This window comes from Acanthochromis polyacanthus, chromosome 7 (genome assembly GCF_021347895.1).
Source record: "Acanthochromis polyacanthus isolate Apoly-LR-REF ecotype Palm Island chromosome 7, KAUST_Apoly_ChrSc, whole genome shotgun sequence".
Classification (NCBI taxonomy): Eukaryota; Metazoa; Chordata; class Actinopteri; family Pomacentridae; genus Acanthochromis; species Acanthochromis polyacanthus.
In genome coordinates, this window is record NC_067119.1 from 38,257,178 (window position 1) to 38,273,183 (window position 16,006).

The following is a 16,006-nucleotide window of genomic DNA, read 5'->3' on the forward strand; positions in this document are numbered from 1 at the left end:
GTTGTGAATCCTGCAAAGCCACCAGATCCAAGCGGACGAGCGAGGCTAAGGAGACAACCACAGAGACCACCTCTTCCAAGTCTCTTGCAACCAACTGTTCAACCAACGCCAGGTCTGTTGTCAACAAGAGGAATGATCTGAAGCTGTTAAGGGCTGGTTAAAGGACTGGTTCAAAATAGTTGTGTGATGGTTATTACAGACACTTTGCTGTACCCACTAATCTCCGACACAGCTGTTCAGCTACACGGCCAATCGCTACACCCCTTCCACAGGATCTCACTCCAGCCCACCGCCCCACAATCAAACGACCCACCATCACAACAATAAAATCGTGGCCAGAGGGAGCCTCTGTCCAGCTACAGGACCGTTTTGAATGTGTTGATACTGACACCATCAACAGACAGACCTGTGTCTTTCCAAACAGAAGCCATGGATGACAAAACAGCACCAGGACCTGAGTCTCCACAGACATCTGTGCCTGTGGATTAAAGACTTTTTGCACAGTGGCTTGATGGTTAACGCTGTTGCCTTGCAGCTAGAAGATCCCCGGTTTGTGTTCTGGCCTGGGCCTGGGGTCTTTCTGGATGGAGTTTGCATGTTCTCCTTGTGCATGTGTGGGTTTTCTACAGGCACTCCAACTTCTTTCCACAGTCCAAACATGCTCCGGTTATTTGGTGATTCTAAAATTGTCCGTAGTTATGAATGCGAGTGTGATTGTTTTTCTCTAGGTGTAGCCATGTGATAGACTGGTGACCTGTCCAGGGTGTCCCCTTCTGTTACCCCTAATCAGCTGGGCCACAGCCCCTATGACCCTAATGAGGATTAAGCGGTGTGTAGACAATGAATGGATGGACATTCACTTTGCAAAATAAGAGAACTTCTTCCATTTGTCATATTTATTTGTTGTAGATTTAAACTAAACTGTAAACTTGGCCTGTCAGTACATTTAGTAAGCAAGAGGAGTAAATATTTTGTAGGAACTAAACTCAACTACAATACAGGTGTGAATATCTTCAGAATATACCGGGCTTTGCAAAAGTTCTGTTACACTCAGTTTCATGATCTTTAGAGACGTTTACATGTCGGAGTGAAAAATTCCATTAAATAAACTGAAAGTTCTACCTTATAGGCAGGTGTCCTTAATACAATTTTTTTTCTCCGGTGAAGTTGTATCAAGATGGAAGTCAAAACAGTTGAGATATCTGCTCTCCTTTGTGCTGAACATCAGCCGGATGACCGTCCACAGAGTCACGGAGAGGCTAAAGAATGGTGAAGATCTTTCAGGTCTTCACCATTCTTGGAAGATCATCTGAAAGATCTTCACCATTCTTTAGCCTCTCCGCGACTCTGTGGACGGTCATCCGGCTGATGTTCAGCTGCTTGGCTCTGTCAGACTTGTTGTGGCCAGCATGAAGGAGAGCAGATATCTCAACTCTTTTGACTTCCATCTTGATACAACTTCACCGGAGAAAAAATTGTATTAATGACACCTGCCTATAAGGTAGAACTTTCAGTTTATTTAATGGAATTTTTCACTCCGACATGTAAACATCTCTAAAAATCATGAAACCGTGTAACAGAACTTTTGCAAAGCCCGGTATAAACCAATGACAGGCGAAGTGGACAACACTTGTTATCTTGTTACAATACCAAGTGTCAAAGGGTGAGATATATATATATATATATGGCAGCAAGCAAACAGTCAGTTCTTGAAGATGAAAGTGTTGGAAGTAGGAAAAATGGGCAGCGTGAAGATCTAATCAATTTGGTCAGAGCATCTTCAAAATGGCAGGCAAGCCCAAAATGAAATTTTAAAAAAGTCACGCTCATGGCACATGTACTACTTTCCAGTAACAACTGCACAATGCAATGTGGTCAAAAAGCCGATGCTTGATTTCAGTTTGAAACGTCAATGTACTGCTCACTATAGGAGAAAATACAGTATTGAGTGTGTGCTATGTAGGGACTCTCTCAAATTACCATTAAACTGCTCCGTACCCACCTCCACTATATTACATGCCATCCTGAACCAACCAACAGCTAGCGGAACCAGGATTTTAAAGTTCCTTCAACAGGGAGTCTGCATCAATGCTGACTTACTCATAATGTGCAACCTTGCATTGTGTTTCCTATAACACATCCTGCATAGAAAGGAGCTCCATGCTACTACATGTATGTTTACTTGTGAACTGTTCCAATTAGACATTTAATTGTACAGAATTAAATGCTACACTGTAATTATTATCACATACATATCAGTCCAGTTCAGTCGAGAAAAGTGTTTCCCTATATGTATCTGAAAGAGAGAAGGAAGTTGCTCCTACAGCTTGACGCTACACCCTATATCTAGGCTGCTTCATTCAGATGTGTGAAACCACAGAGGTAGAATCCGTTGCAGTTGGTTGCCGTTCTGCAGGTGGGTGATCCAGGTGTCAGGTTCCCTGGAGAAGTAGAGTGACCATTTACTTTTCAAAGTAGAAGCTCTGTTTAAATCACGCAAATGAATAAATTCATCTGTGGAGGTCCCTGTGGTACGTAGACTGTCCCTCTTTAACTTGCTCTGCCAGCAGAGGGTTCTTCTTGGTAAAGGACAGTTTTTGCCCTCTGACTGCCAAAATGTTCACTGAAAGGGATCTTACTGTATTTGTTGAGTGCAATGTGTTTCCTGTGCTCTCTATGATTTAATTAACTAATGATTGAACATATACTGTCCACTAATTCCTATATATCTGTGATCGGCTGACAATATTAAAGGTGCATTACTATAAAAAAAAGATTAATTCTAAATCTGTAGCTGAATGCCTGCACAGCAAGCAGTTGCCCCACTGCAACTGGAGCGCTGTTTGAGTATGAGGTAGTAGTCCTGAATGTTTGCACCCTACATTCATATAAAGCATTTCAAGTATTTCAACATGATTAAATCTTGCTCCCACATGATGAACACTTTACAATTTCTGTACTTCAGGCTATCCACTCTACTTTCTAAGTTTTCTCATGAAAAACAAACAAACAAACAAAAAAACAGATGTGTCCCTGGACAAATACACAGTTTTTGTAGGAATCTTAAGAAAATATGAGAGTGAGATTTGTGTTGCACACTGGATGATCAAACATGGGAGGCTATCCTTTCCTACATAAAGAATTTATTAGAGAGGCCAGTAGTAATTTGTTCAGCATAAAGTAACTCACAGATATTATTACACTCCAACAAGACTTAATAGAATGGGCCTGACCAAAAAGAAGAAAGAACAGGGCACATATATTCATGCTCTGTGTCCCATGGTGTCCCCTCTGTGGAGGGATGTCCTCAACTGCATGAGTAGATGGTTGAAATCTGAACCACCCAGATCTCCAAGACTACATCTCCTGGGGGACAGAACAGTAGTGCCACATTTGGAAAAATTCCTATTTAGAATTTTTAAAACTGGCATGATGACTTGTGCCAGGATGATGTTGAGGTGTTCAAGGGAGTCTCACACTCCCACACACTGAATATGTGGAAGATTCAAATGACAGAAACAGCTGCATATGAGAAGATGTTGGGGAGACTGAGCGGGACAAATGGCACAGTTAACGAACACTGAGACGGTTTCAGTAAATATATATCTGGGAAAGGTAACCCAGCACTGTAAAGATTAAGGATGGTACTGCAATGAACACAGACGCATGTTTATCTCACATTAATGTCTATTACTGCCTGTGAAATAGCCTGCCCTTGTATTTTGCTTTGTTTTGCTTGTCAGCTGGATGACTATTGTCCCACTGATAATGGCAAATATAGGTTAGATATTACTGTATTATTGTTAAAAATGCATAAAATTGTAATTTAAAAGATACATAAGGCTATTTGTCAAACATCAAATTATATTTCTTGTAGTGACTCCATAGCAAAGGTTTCTGGTGTACCTTCTCTGTGACACTCTGAGTGTTGATCTGTTCTCTCAGCTCGAGGCTCATCTGTCTGAAGCGCTCTGACCTCTGAGCCTCTCCTTCACTGCACACTGCGCTGCGATAGGCCTGCAGCACAGGCCTCTGCTTCTCAGGCACCAACAGGATCTTACTGAGCTCAGGAGCATCGTCCTCTCCACAGGTGAGGGCCTCCAGCATGGATCCAGTCAGAAGTACCCCCTGTGGAAGAAAGAACCAGTTTACTTCATGATGTCAGTGTCTGAAGGTCCTACCACTCTGAAGTCTAAAACTCAAAGTGAACAGCCTGCTGTTACAGAGAGCAGTGAGATGAAGGCAGTTAATACACTGCCTGTCCAAAAAAAGTCGTCACCTGGATTTAACAAAGCAAATAGGTAAGAGCCTTCCATTGGATAATTACTGCAGTCATGAATACGTTTCAGCTGCAACAACTTATTTAACCCCAGCTGATGCAGTGAGGAGGTTCTCATTTCCTAAACAGCCATGTTGGAAGACATTTCCTATGGTCATGGAAAAGATGTTAATCTGTCTCAGAAGGGTCAAATTACTGGCCCGCATCAAGAAAAGAAAACAACTAAGGAGATTTCTGAAACTACTAAAATCAGGTTAAGAACCGTCCGACGCATCATTAAAATCTGAAGGAGAGTGGAGAACCATCATCTTTAAGGAACAAATGTGGTCGGTCATGTGATCTGATGAGTCCAGATTTACCCTGTTCCAAAGTGATGGAGGCATCAGGGTAAGAAGAGAGGCAGATGAAGTGATGCACTCATCATGACTAGTGCCTACCAGCCTGTGGGGGGTAGGGTTATGATCTGGGGTTGGTCAGATCAGATTCAGCAACACTATGTTAACTAAGAATGAGGTCAGCTGACTACCTGAATATACTGAATGACCGGGTCTTTCTACCAATGGAATTTTTCTTCCGTGATGGCATGGACATGTTCCCAGATGATGATACCAGGATTCATGGGGCTCACATTGTGAATGAGTGATTCAGGGAACATGAGACATCATTTTAATACATGGATTGGCCTCCACAGAGTCCAGACCTCAGCCCCATTGAGGATCTTTGGGATGTTCTGGTGAAGACTTTGCACAGTGGTCCGATTCTTCCATTACTATAATATCAGCTACAGCACACTACATCAGCTTATAGAAACCAAAAAAAATTGTTGCCAGAACTTTGCAAACGACATACAAATTTATCTGTCTATGCCACCAGGGAACTATATTCCCATACATGTGCCAGATTTTCAGTTCAACAAAGACAAAACTAAAGTATACATTTTTGAAGCCAAGAAAGAACAATCCAAAGTCAGCAATAAGCAATCAGTGCTGGTAAAAATTACAAATCAAGCCAGAAACCTTGGTGCGGTCAAGGACTTGGACGTGACTTTTAACAGCCACATTGATGTAACAAGTCAGCCTACTACCACTTACTTTAGCAATTTACCTTATTTTATCCATGTTGAAATGCCTTTTTATACTGCTTTGTGTTCCTTTTTAAACTTTATCTTTAAGATATTTATGTTTCATGTAAAGCTCAACTCTTTGAAATACATTGTTGTTGAAATGTGCTGTATGAATAAACTACATAACACTTACACAATGTTAAGATTTTCTGATCTTTGTCATTAATCGACTATGCAGGACAAAGTAAAAGTGGTCAGGGTTTTGAGAGAAAGCATTACAAAATCTTTATGTAAAATACAGGAATAATGTTTCCCAACTGATTACAATCTTGATTAAAAACTGGAAAGCAACTGTAAACAATGGCTGTGAATCAGCAGGTATACCTCCACTTCCTTTATGCCCTGCTGGTTGCTTCTCTGACTTTCTGTTCCTTCACTGAAGCCTAAAGCCTGAGACAGAAGTCTGAGCAGAGCGTGTCTGTGGGCTGCTTTGGTGGGATCACGTAAGGCTTTTTGTATCAGACCTCCATCCAGACTGTGTACACCTCCCAGTAGCTTCTCCTATGAGGTCAGGGATGAAGGAGACAAGAGAGGCAAAAAATGACTGTTCAGAACAAAGTACACACTGTCTACTGTGTCTATCATGTCTTGAGTTGTTAAATAAAGTCCAAAGATTGATTACAGTGACACAAGTGCTACTCCTAATTACTTAACATCAACAGCACAAACAGCAGAAATAAATTCAATCAGTAAATAATAAATGCTGAAATGTGACATCAGAGGTAGCAGCTGCATCAGTATGTTGACTATTTTACCTGAATGTTGTTTATTTGATTATATTTACTGGAGTATGAGTATGAATGAAAGAACAAAAACTACAATTTGCTCGCAAGAATGAATTCACTGCTTCACAGAGGCTGGTGATCAGTGTTTTTATCCTGTAGCTATTCTGTAGCACCTGCAATATGGTAACAGAAGGTATGAACCGTTTACACAGAGTCCCCTTTGATTTAGATTGGGGCAGATTCTTCCGTAGGCCTCCGCAAGTCAGTGATGACTTCCTTTGTTTATGTGGTGTTCAATGTCAGGTTATTACTATGCCAAGGAACGCGTCAGAGATATGTGACGATCATCGTTTGTCTATCTGTCCATCTGTTTGTCTGTTTGCAACATTATTCAAAAATAAACTAAAGGATTTGGATAAAATTTAGGAATGACAAAATGACCAACTGATTAGATTTTGGCAGTGATGTAGCTTATAGTCTGCATCCACAGATTTGTTAAACATTTCTGTATCATTGCCAGATAGCTGCACAGCATCACTGTAACCATGACAACAAGTGAACATTACGTCAGCTGCCTGCTGACGATCACATGATTATGATCCTACCACAAATTCACCGCTGTGGACTTATTGAGACGTATCCGTCAGAAACTGATTAAATTGTGGGGGTGTTTCTGAGTGCCATCAATTCCCACCGCCCGCTACATATTTACATAACATACACAAGCATAACACACACCTGTGCTCAGCGCAAGGTCATGTTGTTTGTGGGTGCATCTGTATTAAATGGTCACATTCTATGTTGCTGTGATTTCTGATCAATTACTAATAAGCATTTCTACAAAAACATTGCTGCATTCCTGATAATGCCATATGGGGGAATGAACAGTCTTGGAGCAGTATTACAGGAGGGCTTTTCTTGTTAACCACGTTGTTTCTGGACCTCATCTCTGTAGGCTAGTTTATCTCCACCTTAGATCAATCTGACCACTTCAGGTGAGTTCATCTGTTAATGTTGTGATGGTGTTTGTTGGATGGGTTAGAGTGCAGTCATAGGAGTATAGGGCATAGGGTACTGGTGTGCATCTTTGTGGGTGAAGAGTGAGTCAACATGTGTGAACTTACCTCCAAGTTAAGAACTTTGTCTTTGGGTATTTGTTTAGGATCTTTTGCCCCATGAATCAAACTTTGGGTCCCTCTATGATCTGTGAGTGATGTGCCAAAAATAAGACTGTACACCTGTATGACACACACACACACACACACACACACACACACACACACACACACACACACACACACACACACACACACACACACACACACACACACACACACACACACACACACTCTGTCACCAATGGCTATAGGAAGACATGGCATGGCACTGACAATTGTGGAAAACGCCTCCATTGGGGCCGTCCAGACCGGGAGGAGCTCCAGGCCATGCCCGCCGGAGGCGCCAGCACCCAGACTCCCCGACCACGACAGACACAGGGACCCCACACCGAGGTAGGGAGCCCCTCAACTAGCCGAGCCGAGGAGACCCGAGGACAACACCCCCAGCAGCAGACCAGACACAGCCCCCAGTGTGGAGGACCCCCCTGAGGAAACACTGGAGTTGAAAGAAATAAAATAAACAAATAAATAAATGTGCTAATAACTAAATAATGGGAAGTAAAAAAACTTAAAATACATAAGATGATAAATAAGGAATGATAAGAACAACAGAATATAAGAAGGCTTAAAAGATCAGTTAAAAGCCTGATTAAAAAGGTAAGTCTTTAACCTTCCTTTAAAAACACCGACAGTCTCTGCAGTCCTGAGGTTCTCCGGCAGGCCATTCCAGAGGCGGGGGCCATAGTGGCTAAATGCCGCCTCGCCGTATGTTCGAGTTCTGGCTTGTGGTATAATTAAGAGTCTGCTGCCGGAGGACCTCAGGGTCCGCGAGGGTCGGTATGTTAAAAGGAGATTGGACAAATAAGAAGGCGCAAGGCCATTAAGACATTTAAAAACTAATAAAAGGACCTTAAAATTGATCCTGAAACGGACGGGGAGCCAATGCAGCGACTTTAAAACTGGTGTAATATGCTCCCGCCCCCTGGTCCTTGTCAGCACGCGTGCGGCTGAGTTTTGTAAAAGCTGAAGATTAAAAATACTCTTTTTGGGAAGACCAGAGAGCAGGGCATTACAATAGTCTAAACGAGAAGAGATAAAAGCATGCATTAGCACCTCCATGCTGGCCTGAGAGAGAAATGGCTATATTCTTAAGATGATAAAAACCTATCTTTGTTATGTTTTTAATATGTGGGATAAAATTCAGCTCAGAGTCAAAAATAACGCCCAGGTTTTTTACAAATTCTGCTGGTTTAAAAACTTGTAATTTAAGTAAAAGTTTCTCTCTCTGACCTTCAGGACCTATAACTAAAACCTCAGTTTTGTCCTGGTTGAGCTGTAGGAAGTTCGCTGCCATCCATGACTTAATGTCTAAAATACACTTTAAAAGAGTATCAATTGGCCCTGTGTCATCAGGAGACACGGCAATGTACAGCTGTGTATCATCAGCGTAGCTATGGAAACTGATGCCGTGTCTCCTGATGACGTCCCCAAGAGGAAGCATGTAAAGATTAAAAAGAATGGGACCTAAAATTGACCCTTGGGGAACCCCACACCTAATTTCATGGGTTCCTGAGGAACACGTATCCATACTTACATAAAAACATCGGTCTGAAAGATAGGAGTTGAACCAGTTAAGCACAGTACCAGAGAGGCCAACCAGGTGTCTGAGTCTGTTTAATAAGATATGATGGTCTACTGTATCAAAAGCGGCACTGAGATCCAGTAGAACCAACACTGTTAGTTTTTTATTATCTAAATTCCACCTGATATCATTTAAAATCTTTAAAAGTGCTGTCTCTGTACTGTGGTTCATCCTAAAACCAGACTGATATGTTTCTAAAATGTTAATTCTGTTTAAAAAGTCACTGACTTGGTTAAGAACCAGTTTTTCTAAAATTTTACTTAAGAACGGTAAGTTGGATACAGGACGGTAGTTATTAAGAACATTAGGGTCTAGACTGCTCTTCTTCAGGAGGGGCTTCACCACCGCCGTTTTAAAGGCAGTGGGGAAGACACCTGTCTGACAATGTAAATAGCCATGAAAATAAAGAAAAACCTTAAATGAGAAGGTGTGTCCAAACTTTTGAGTGGTAGTGTGTGTTTGGAAGTTGTTTGGAATCTGATCAACGGTCTTGTGTTAGTGAATTTTAAATTGCGTCTAATTGCAACTAAATTGCAACTGTTGCGTCTAATAACAGAATGCAAAATCATATAATCATCATCAGTCATATGATGTTCTTCTCTGTTTTGTGTGTGTGTGTGTGTGTGTGTGTGTGTGTGTGTGTGTGTGTGTGTGTGTGTGTGTGTGTGTGTGTGTGTGTGTGTGTGTGTGTGTGTGTGTGTGTGTGTGTGTGTACCTATAAGGAGGGAGGGCGGGATGGGTATTCTTATTTTAAATGTTTTTAAATGTTGTACAACACTTTGAGCTGCTTTTTATTGTATGAAAAGTGCTTTATAAATAAAGTTTGATTTGATTTGATTTTGATTTGATTTGTAGATTCTCAATGAAGGCATCAACACTATGAATAAACAGATATGGAATTATGCAGTCAACAAAAAAAAGGTGTGAAATAAGTCAAAACACGTTTTATATTTTAGATTCTTCAAAATAGCCACCCTTGGCTTTGATTACTGCTTCAGACACTCTTGGCATTCTCTGGATGAGCTTCATGAGGTAGAACCTGAAATGTTTATATTTCAGTTGGGTTGAGCTGAAGTGAAATAACCTGAATGGAACAGACAGTGAAGTGATGTGAGTGTGTTAGACAGTAAATCACCTCTGTGAGGCTCACTGGAGTGTTGAGCAGCAGGCTGGCTGTGGAGTTGGACAGGGAAAGATTCTTGACCAGGAACTGCTGGAAAGCTGACTGATCCCGCAATATACTGGCCACTGTGAAGCCTTTATCCAAAACACACACACACACACACACACACACACACACACACACACACACACACACACACACACACACACACACACACACAGAGAGAGAGAGAGAGAAGAACATTATATTCTTGGACACTCAGTATAAATCATCCTTTGATTTACACACAACTATAATCACTGACCTTGAGCGCACTTTTATGAAAAATGCTAGGCTGAACATTTTGCCAAACTATGCATATCTTCGAAATGTACAAAATCTAAATTCTTTGTGATAAAAATAAAAACAAAAGTTAGATTAAGAACACAACAAACCCAGTGTAGCCTTAATTTGGGCACTATATTCACTATCCTTTCAGAAGTGCCAGCTGAGACTTACCATCATATGTGTATCCCCAACAAAGTGTAACATGCAACAGCACTGTGTAATACTATAAACTAGTCTGTAGTAGGGCTAGAGTGAAGTCCACCTAAGTCAAGCCTGAAAGGTGTCCAGGTCTGTGCAGCTCTGAGTCTGAGCAAAGACTGGGTCCAAAAGAAAGACAGTCAAAAAAACAAGTAAATCCATTAGAAAACAAAATATTCTTGCAAAATGTAACAAGCGAACCATGAAACTTCGATATCTTTGTAGCATTCAGAGTTCATTCTTTAAGGACAGGCACCTTTAAGGACAGCATGGTCATGACTGAGAATTTGAGCTTCAGTATATCCTGTCTACAGCTCTTTGTGTAGCTACCTGATTTAATATGTATGTCGATAACTACATGGTCCAATACAAAACCCCAGACACAGTGGTCAACATTAAACCGAAACACCACTGACAGATGAAGAATAATACACTGATCATCTGAACACTGTGGAATGTTCTGCTGAGAATACTTGCCATTCATGTGGATGTTACTTTGACATGTACCACCCATATAAAAATGTTTTCTGTGCCATACACCACGGTGGATTTACAGTATATAAAGTAGCTTATTAATTAAAAATGTCCCGGAATAGCTACATTGCCACTGAAGTGCTGCTGTAATATAGCTGTCATATTTGCTGTTTTTTGTTGTCAACTCAGATTCGTCATGTTTTTTTTGGAAAATTTCCTGACTCTTTTTTTTTTGTTTGTCTATACCAGGACTCTCCAATGTATTTAGGTAGGGGAGGTGCTTTCAAAAAATAAATTTTGTGTCACATTCAGTTTGTATTAACACCTTGATGCCTATTGTCACAAATTTACATCTTACCAATCCAACTTCATTTCTAAAGCACTTTAAAAACAGCACTGTCGACCAAAGTGCTGTACACTTCAAAACAAAATAAAATAAATAAAAATTAAAAAATACAAATAAAATAGTGTGAGTATAAAAATATGACATAAGACACAGGTTGTACGGTATAAAGTAAGCTCTAAGCTGAGAGATAGGCCAAGTTAAAAAAAAAAAGTGCTTTTAAAAGAGATTTAAAAGTAGGGAGAGAATCAGCCAGTCTGATATTGAATACCATTTTCATTCAGACTGCAGCTGAGATAGCATGTCCATTCCCCCAATGGCGGTTTGTGCATATTCAATATGTACCTAAGATCCTGTTAAAAGCACTGATTTCTCATAGGACCGGTCGGAGTGGGACCTAAATTATTATACATATGTTATTATTATTGTATATCTGTTCTACGCGTAATAGACAAATTAACAATCTCCATGTAATTTAGTATTAGCTGGAACGCAAAAACACAAATAATTATTTTTTTATATATAATTGTAAATATATTCAGCCATCAAGGGGTTACAGTGCTGTAAAAATAAAGTCTGACTGACTGACTAAACATCAATTGTCAACTCGTCAACAAAAACCGGAGGTGAGATTTTAACAGCCAGTTCTAATATTTGTAGCGACTGTTGGTCTGAAGGGCATGAATGATGAATGATGCTATTCCTGGCACTACTGTGATAATCGTGACCATCCAGTTTTAACTCTTGACTTTCATATGTTTGATGTTAATGAGATGAGACTGAGAGCAGCTGAAAAGGTTTCAGACCACATCTATAAAGCCCTTTCATTACCAAATGTTCTGGACCCAACATTAGTTCAGATTAAGATCCCAGACCAGGTTTTGCCTGTGATTGTCGGGAGAGGCCAAATGTGATCAATTAGTCCAAAACCTTTACAGTTTTCACCTGTCATAGACTGGAAAGTACTCTCTCAGATTAGATCCCTGTGTCTGTATGGCATGATATTTAACACATAGCTTTTTGTGCCCTTGACTTCACAAAAATAGTCACACTGACACATTACATAAAACATGGCTGCAAATCAGACCTTGGCTGCTGTTGAAGTTGTAGTCTGGTGGCAGAGGAGTGGAGCTGAGACTCTCCAGGTGCTGTTGCAACGTCTCCAACTCCTGACCCAAACCTGGCCGGTCAGACGTGAAGAGTCGGTTCTGTTCAACCACTTCACTGATCCGCTCCAGAAGCTGCGTCACGCTGACAGAATGACATTTAGACATGAAACATTTTCTGAAGTGAACAGAAGAAGGAAACTTAGCCTTACTGTTAGTCCTTTATCTCTATAGACAGTACGCGGTGAATGTGACGATTGGCGTACCTTCTGCCTGTCTGTGGCACAGCATTACTAAAAAACGGAATAACAGGTTTGGATGAAATTTTCAGGGAAGGTCAGAAATGACACAAGAATCACCTGATTAGATTTTGGCACTGATGCGGCTTATAGTCTGGATCTACGGATTTGTTAAGGATTTCCAGATCATCGCAAGATAGCAACACGACATCACTGTAACTATGACGACAAGTTAACGCCATGTCAGCTGCCTGCTGACGATCACAAGATTGTGATCCTACTACAAATCCACGGCTCCGGACTTTTCCGCTGGAAATGAAATGAGGAACAGTTTATTACATTGTGGGGGGGGTGTTTCCAAGTCCAATCAATTCTGGTACATATTTAGGTCAAGCAATTGGGTATCCGTACAAAACATACACATGCATAACACACGCCTGTGCTCAAGGCAAGGTCAGGTTTTTATTAAAGATTTCATTCATTGGAAATGATACAATGGCTGAGCAGCCTCGTTGGAGAACTGCACTGTTTGAATGCTTTCCTTGTTACAGATAGATTTAGTTGGATATTCCAATTAAAGTTATTTGAATGCTGCTTGTTGCCTTATTCTACTGAATGCTTTTACAGTAAGTGCGTTTCATCTCCCTGTTTTGTGTGAATTCCCCATTTGAAAAACAGACAGGTAACTGGCAATAAACAGAAAAGTTTCAATTTTATATTAATAACAAGAAATGCCATAAAGTGTAACTGAAAAGGAGTGAGAAAATCACAACGATTATGAGGCAGGAGACAACATCCACCAAAGCTTATGCTCTCCTGTGTGGAACAAGAAAGAGATTTGTTCCTAAAACTAACAAATAAAACTAACAAATAAAGAAAAAAAAAAAACACACGTTTTTCTTCATTTAAAATTTGACTAAAAAAAATCAGATACAGCGCCGAAAAGCTAAATTAACATTATAGCAGTTTTTTAACCAGGAATGTAGACTTGCAGGTATCTGATGGGCCAAAACAGCACTATATACTGTGCTTCAGCAAAAGTTCAGCCTCTTTCAACTCTTTCCATGAAGACTTTTTGCCTTTCATTTCCGTTTTTAACCCTGCTGCAATAACCAACCATCAAGTCTGATATTTGATTAACTATGATATTTAATAGTTGATCCAGCATATTAGAGACAGTTACAGTAGCATTGTGCTAATCTCAGTGTCCTAACAGAAGCAATGAAACAAAGAACCAAAGAATTAAAGAGAAAAAAGTGCTAGAAAAAAACAAGGTGTGAGACGGATAAGTAACTGTTGACTACATCTACTCACGTGGAATTTTTGTACTGCAGGAAACCAAATTCGTCCCTCTGTCCATCTGGGCACAGCGACTGCATGATGGGAATGATGCCAGCTGAGGTGAGTGGAGCCGCGCTGTAAAAGGCTGCACACAGGACGAAAAACAGGAAAGGGAGGGACAAAAAGAGAAAAAGACAGCGCCACAGAAAAAGTAGGAGGTTGTGGCAAAGAGGATAGCAAAAAAAAATTCACAGGATTCAGATGTGGAAAAAGAGGAGGGTGAGGGTTGGTTTGTCATGTAGAGAAAACAGGATGGTCAAACAGGACGATGAAAATGAAAAAGCAGAGAAAAAATTCTGCGTTAGAGTGGGGAAAGGAAGAAAGATTCCAGTCGAAACAGCTGAACAGCAGCACAGCAGCTAATGGCCAGAGAGGCTCCCACATGTCATTGGTGAATATGCAGACCTTCACTATCATCATTGTTTTTATTTTATTTTTTGCACCAAAGTCCCCATGATTTTTTCCTTCATCTGTCCATAAAGGCTGGTTGGTCAAGCTCACAACCAGAAAAATCTCTTACTAATAATCCCACGTTTCCATGGCTACCACCTGAACAGCAGCACAGCAGCTAAAGGCCAGAGAGGCTCCCACATGTCACTGCTGAAAATGCAGGTCTTCACTATCATCATTGTTTCTTTTCTGCATCAAAGTCCCCATGATTTTTCTCTTCATCTGTCCACAAAGGATGGCTAGATGAGCTCACAATCAGAAAAAGCTCTCACTAATAATCTCATGTTTCCATGGTTACCATGCCACTGAAGCTTGCCTGTGAGCATGGATCCTGTTTATCCACCCACAAAAACACTTCCTATTTTCCTCCTGCTTACTATCACCCACATTATCCACCTTTGCCTTCTGAGAGATTGGGATTTCATCTGCTGCTCAAGTACAGGAACAGTTCACAAGTGTAAATGTAAACTGAACAACAGTTTACATTTACACTTGTGAAGACCATGCGTATCATGGCAGTCGTGAGTTTCAAGTGACTCCTACAGCTCTAACTTCACTATGAATTCACATGACTGGAACTCATCACAAAAAACCAATCAAGCATTTTGGTTCTTTCACAGATTTAAGATCAGTCTTCTGGTAATATGTAGTGCTAGAAACTGCACCTTAAAGCTTGACTGAAGTTTTCTGGTGATTACATGGACCTTAATTTTTTAAACTTGGAACCACAATGACCAGCAATATATCTGGAGAACAGAAAGTGACCCTTTAAGCCCAAGAACATCAAATCATGCAAATATTTCAATCATTCCATCATAGAAAATTAAGAGTTGTACAAGCCATTGGAGGCTCAAGACTACCATGATTAAATGATCTTCACAAGTGTATGTAAACGTTTTCTCATGACTGTATATAGAGATAAAGTGGTGTTTTAAAATCAGTGAACCCTTGGACATGTTTTGTCTCTGTGATAGGGATCACCTGATTAATGTACTGGCCAATTATCTGATCCCATCTTTTGAATTGTTTTTACAATTACCAGCATTGTTCCATATTATTCTTTTTAAGCAACTTCTAATTAAATTAATTGCTTTAAAAAATTCTAGTCAGCAGCCTGTGATCCCACACACAGTAATGCCATGTTGGTTACACACTACAGATAAGAGCCTATCAACACCAAAAGAAAAAATGTGAAGAATTCTGTTTTAATTAATAATGTGAAACACAATTTTAGCAAAGTTTGAGTTGGATTTTGTATTATTGTAAAGTTTACCACTAAGATTTTTATCTTTACTGTAAATGTTGCAAATATTGGTCTCCTTAATTACAAGTAATCAGTTTAGGTTTCATCCCTGAAACAACAATGTTGATCACTCCCTAACTCACCCCCACTTACACACTAGTTCTAAAAGCCTATAAAGAGAACTAAGTAAAACAAATAACACAGATATAATACACTCGTTATTTATGTACTATAACAATAGCGGATACTTTTTCCATCAGAGTTGAAAAAGTACG

The 16,006-nt window shown here is 40.2% G+C and overlaps 1 protein-coding gene across 1 annotated transcript in view; it reads right to left on the reverse strand.

Annotated features, from left to right (window-relative positions):
• abca2 (ATP-binding cassette, sub-family A (ABC1), member 2) overlaps nucleotides 1–16,006 on the reverse strand; it is a 130,583-nt gene that overhangs the window by 69,341 nt on the left and 45,236 nt on the right. Inside the window, exons 3-8 of the mRNA XM_051950629.1 lie at nucleotides 14,012–14,123; nucleotides 12,440–12,603; nucleotides 10,023–10,144; nucleotides 7,252–7,365; nucleotides 5,727–5,903; nucleotides 3,907–4,128 (exon numbers count right to left, since the gene is read on the reverse strand). Coding sequence (XP_051806589.1) covers nucleotides 3,907–4,128; nucleotides 5,727–5,903; nucleotides 7,252–7,365; nucleotides 10,023–10,144; nucleotides 12,440–12,603; nucleotides 14,012–14,123 — 911 coding nt within the window. The remainder of the gene's footprint in view (nucleotides 1–3,906; nucleotides 4,129–5,726; nucleotides 5,904–7,251; nucleotides 7,366–10,022; nucleotides 10,145–12,439; nucleotides 12,604–14,011; nucleotides 14,124–16,006) is intronic.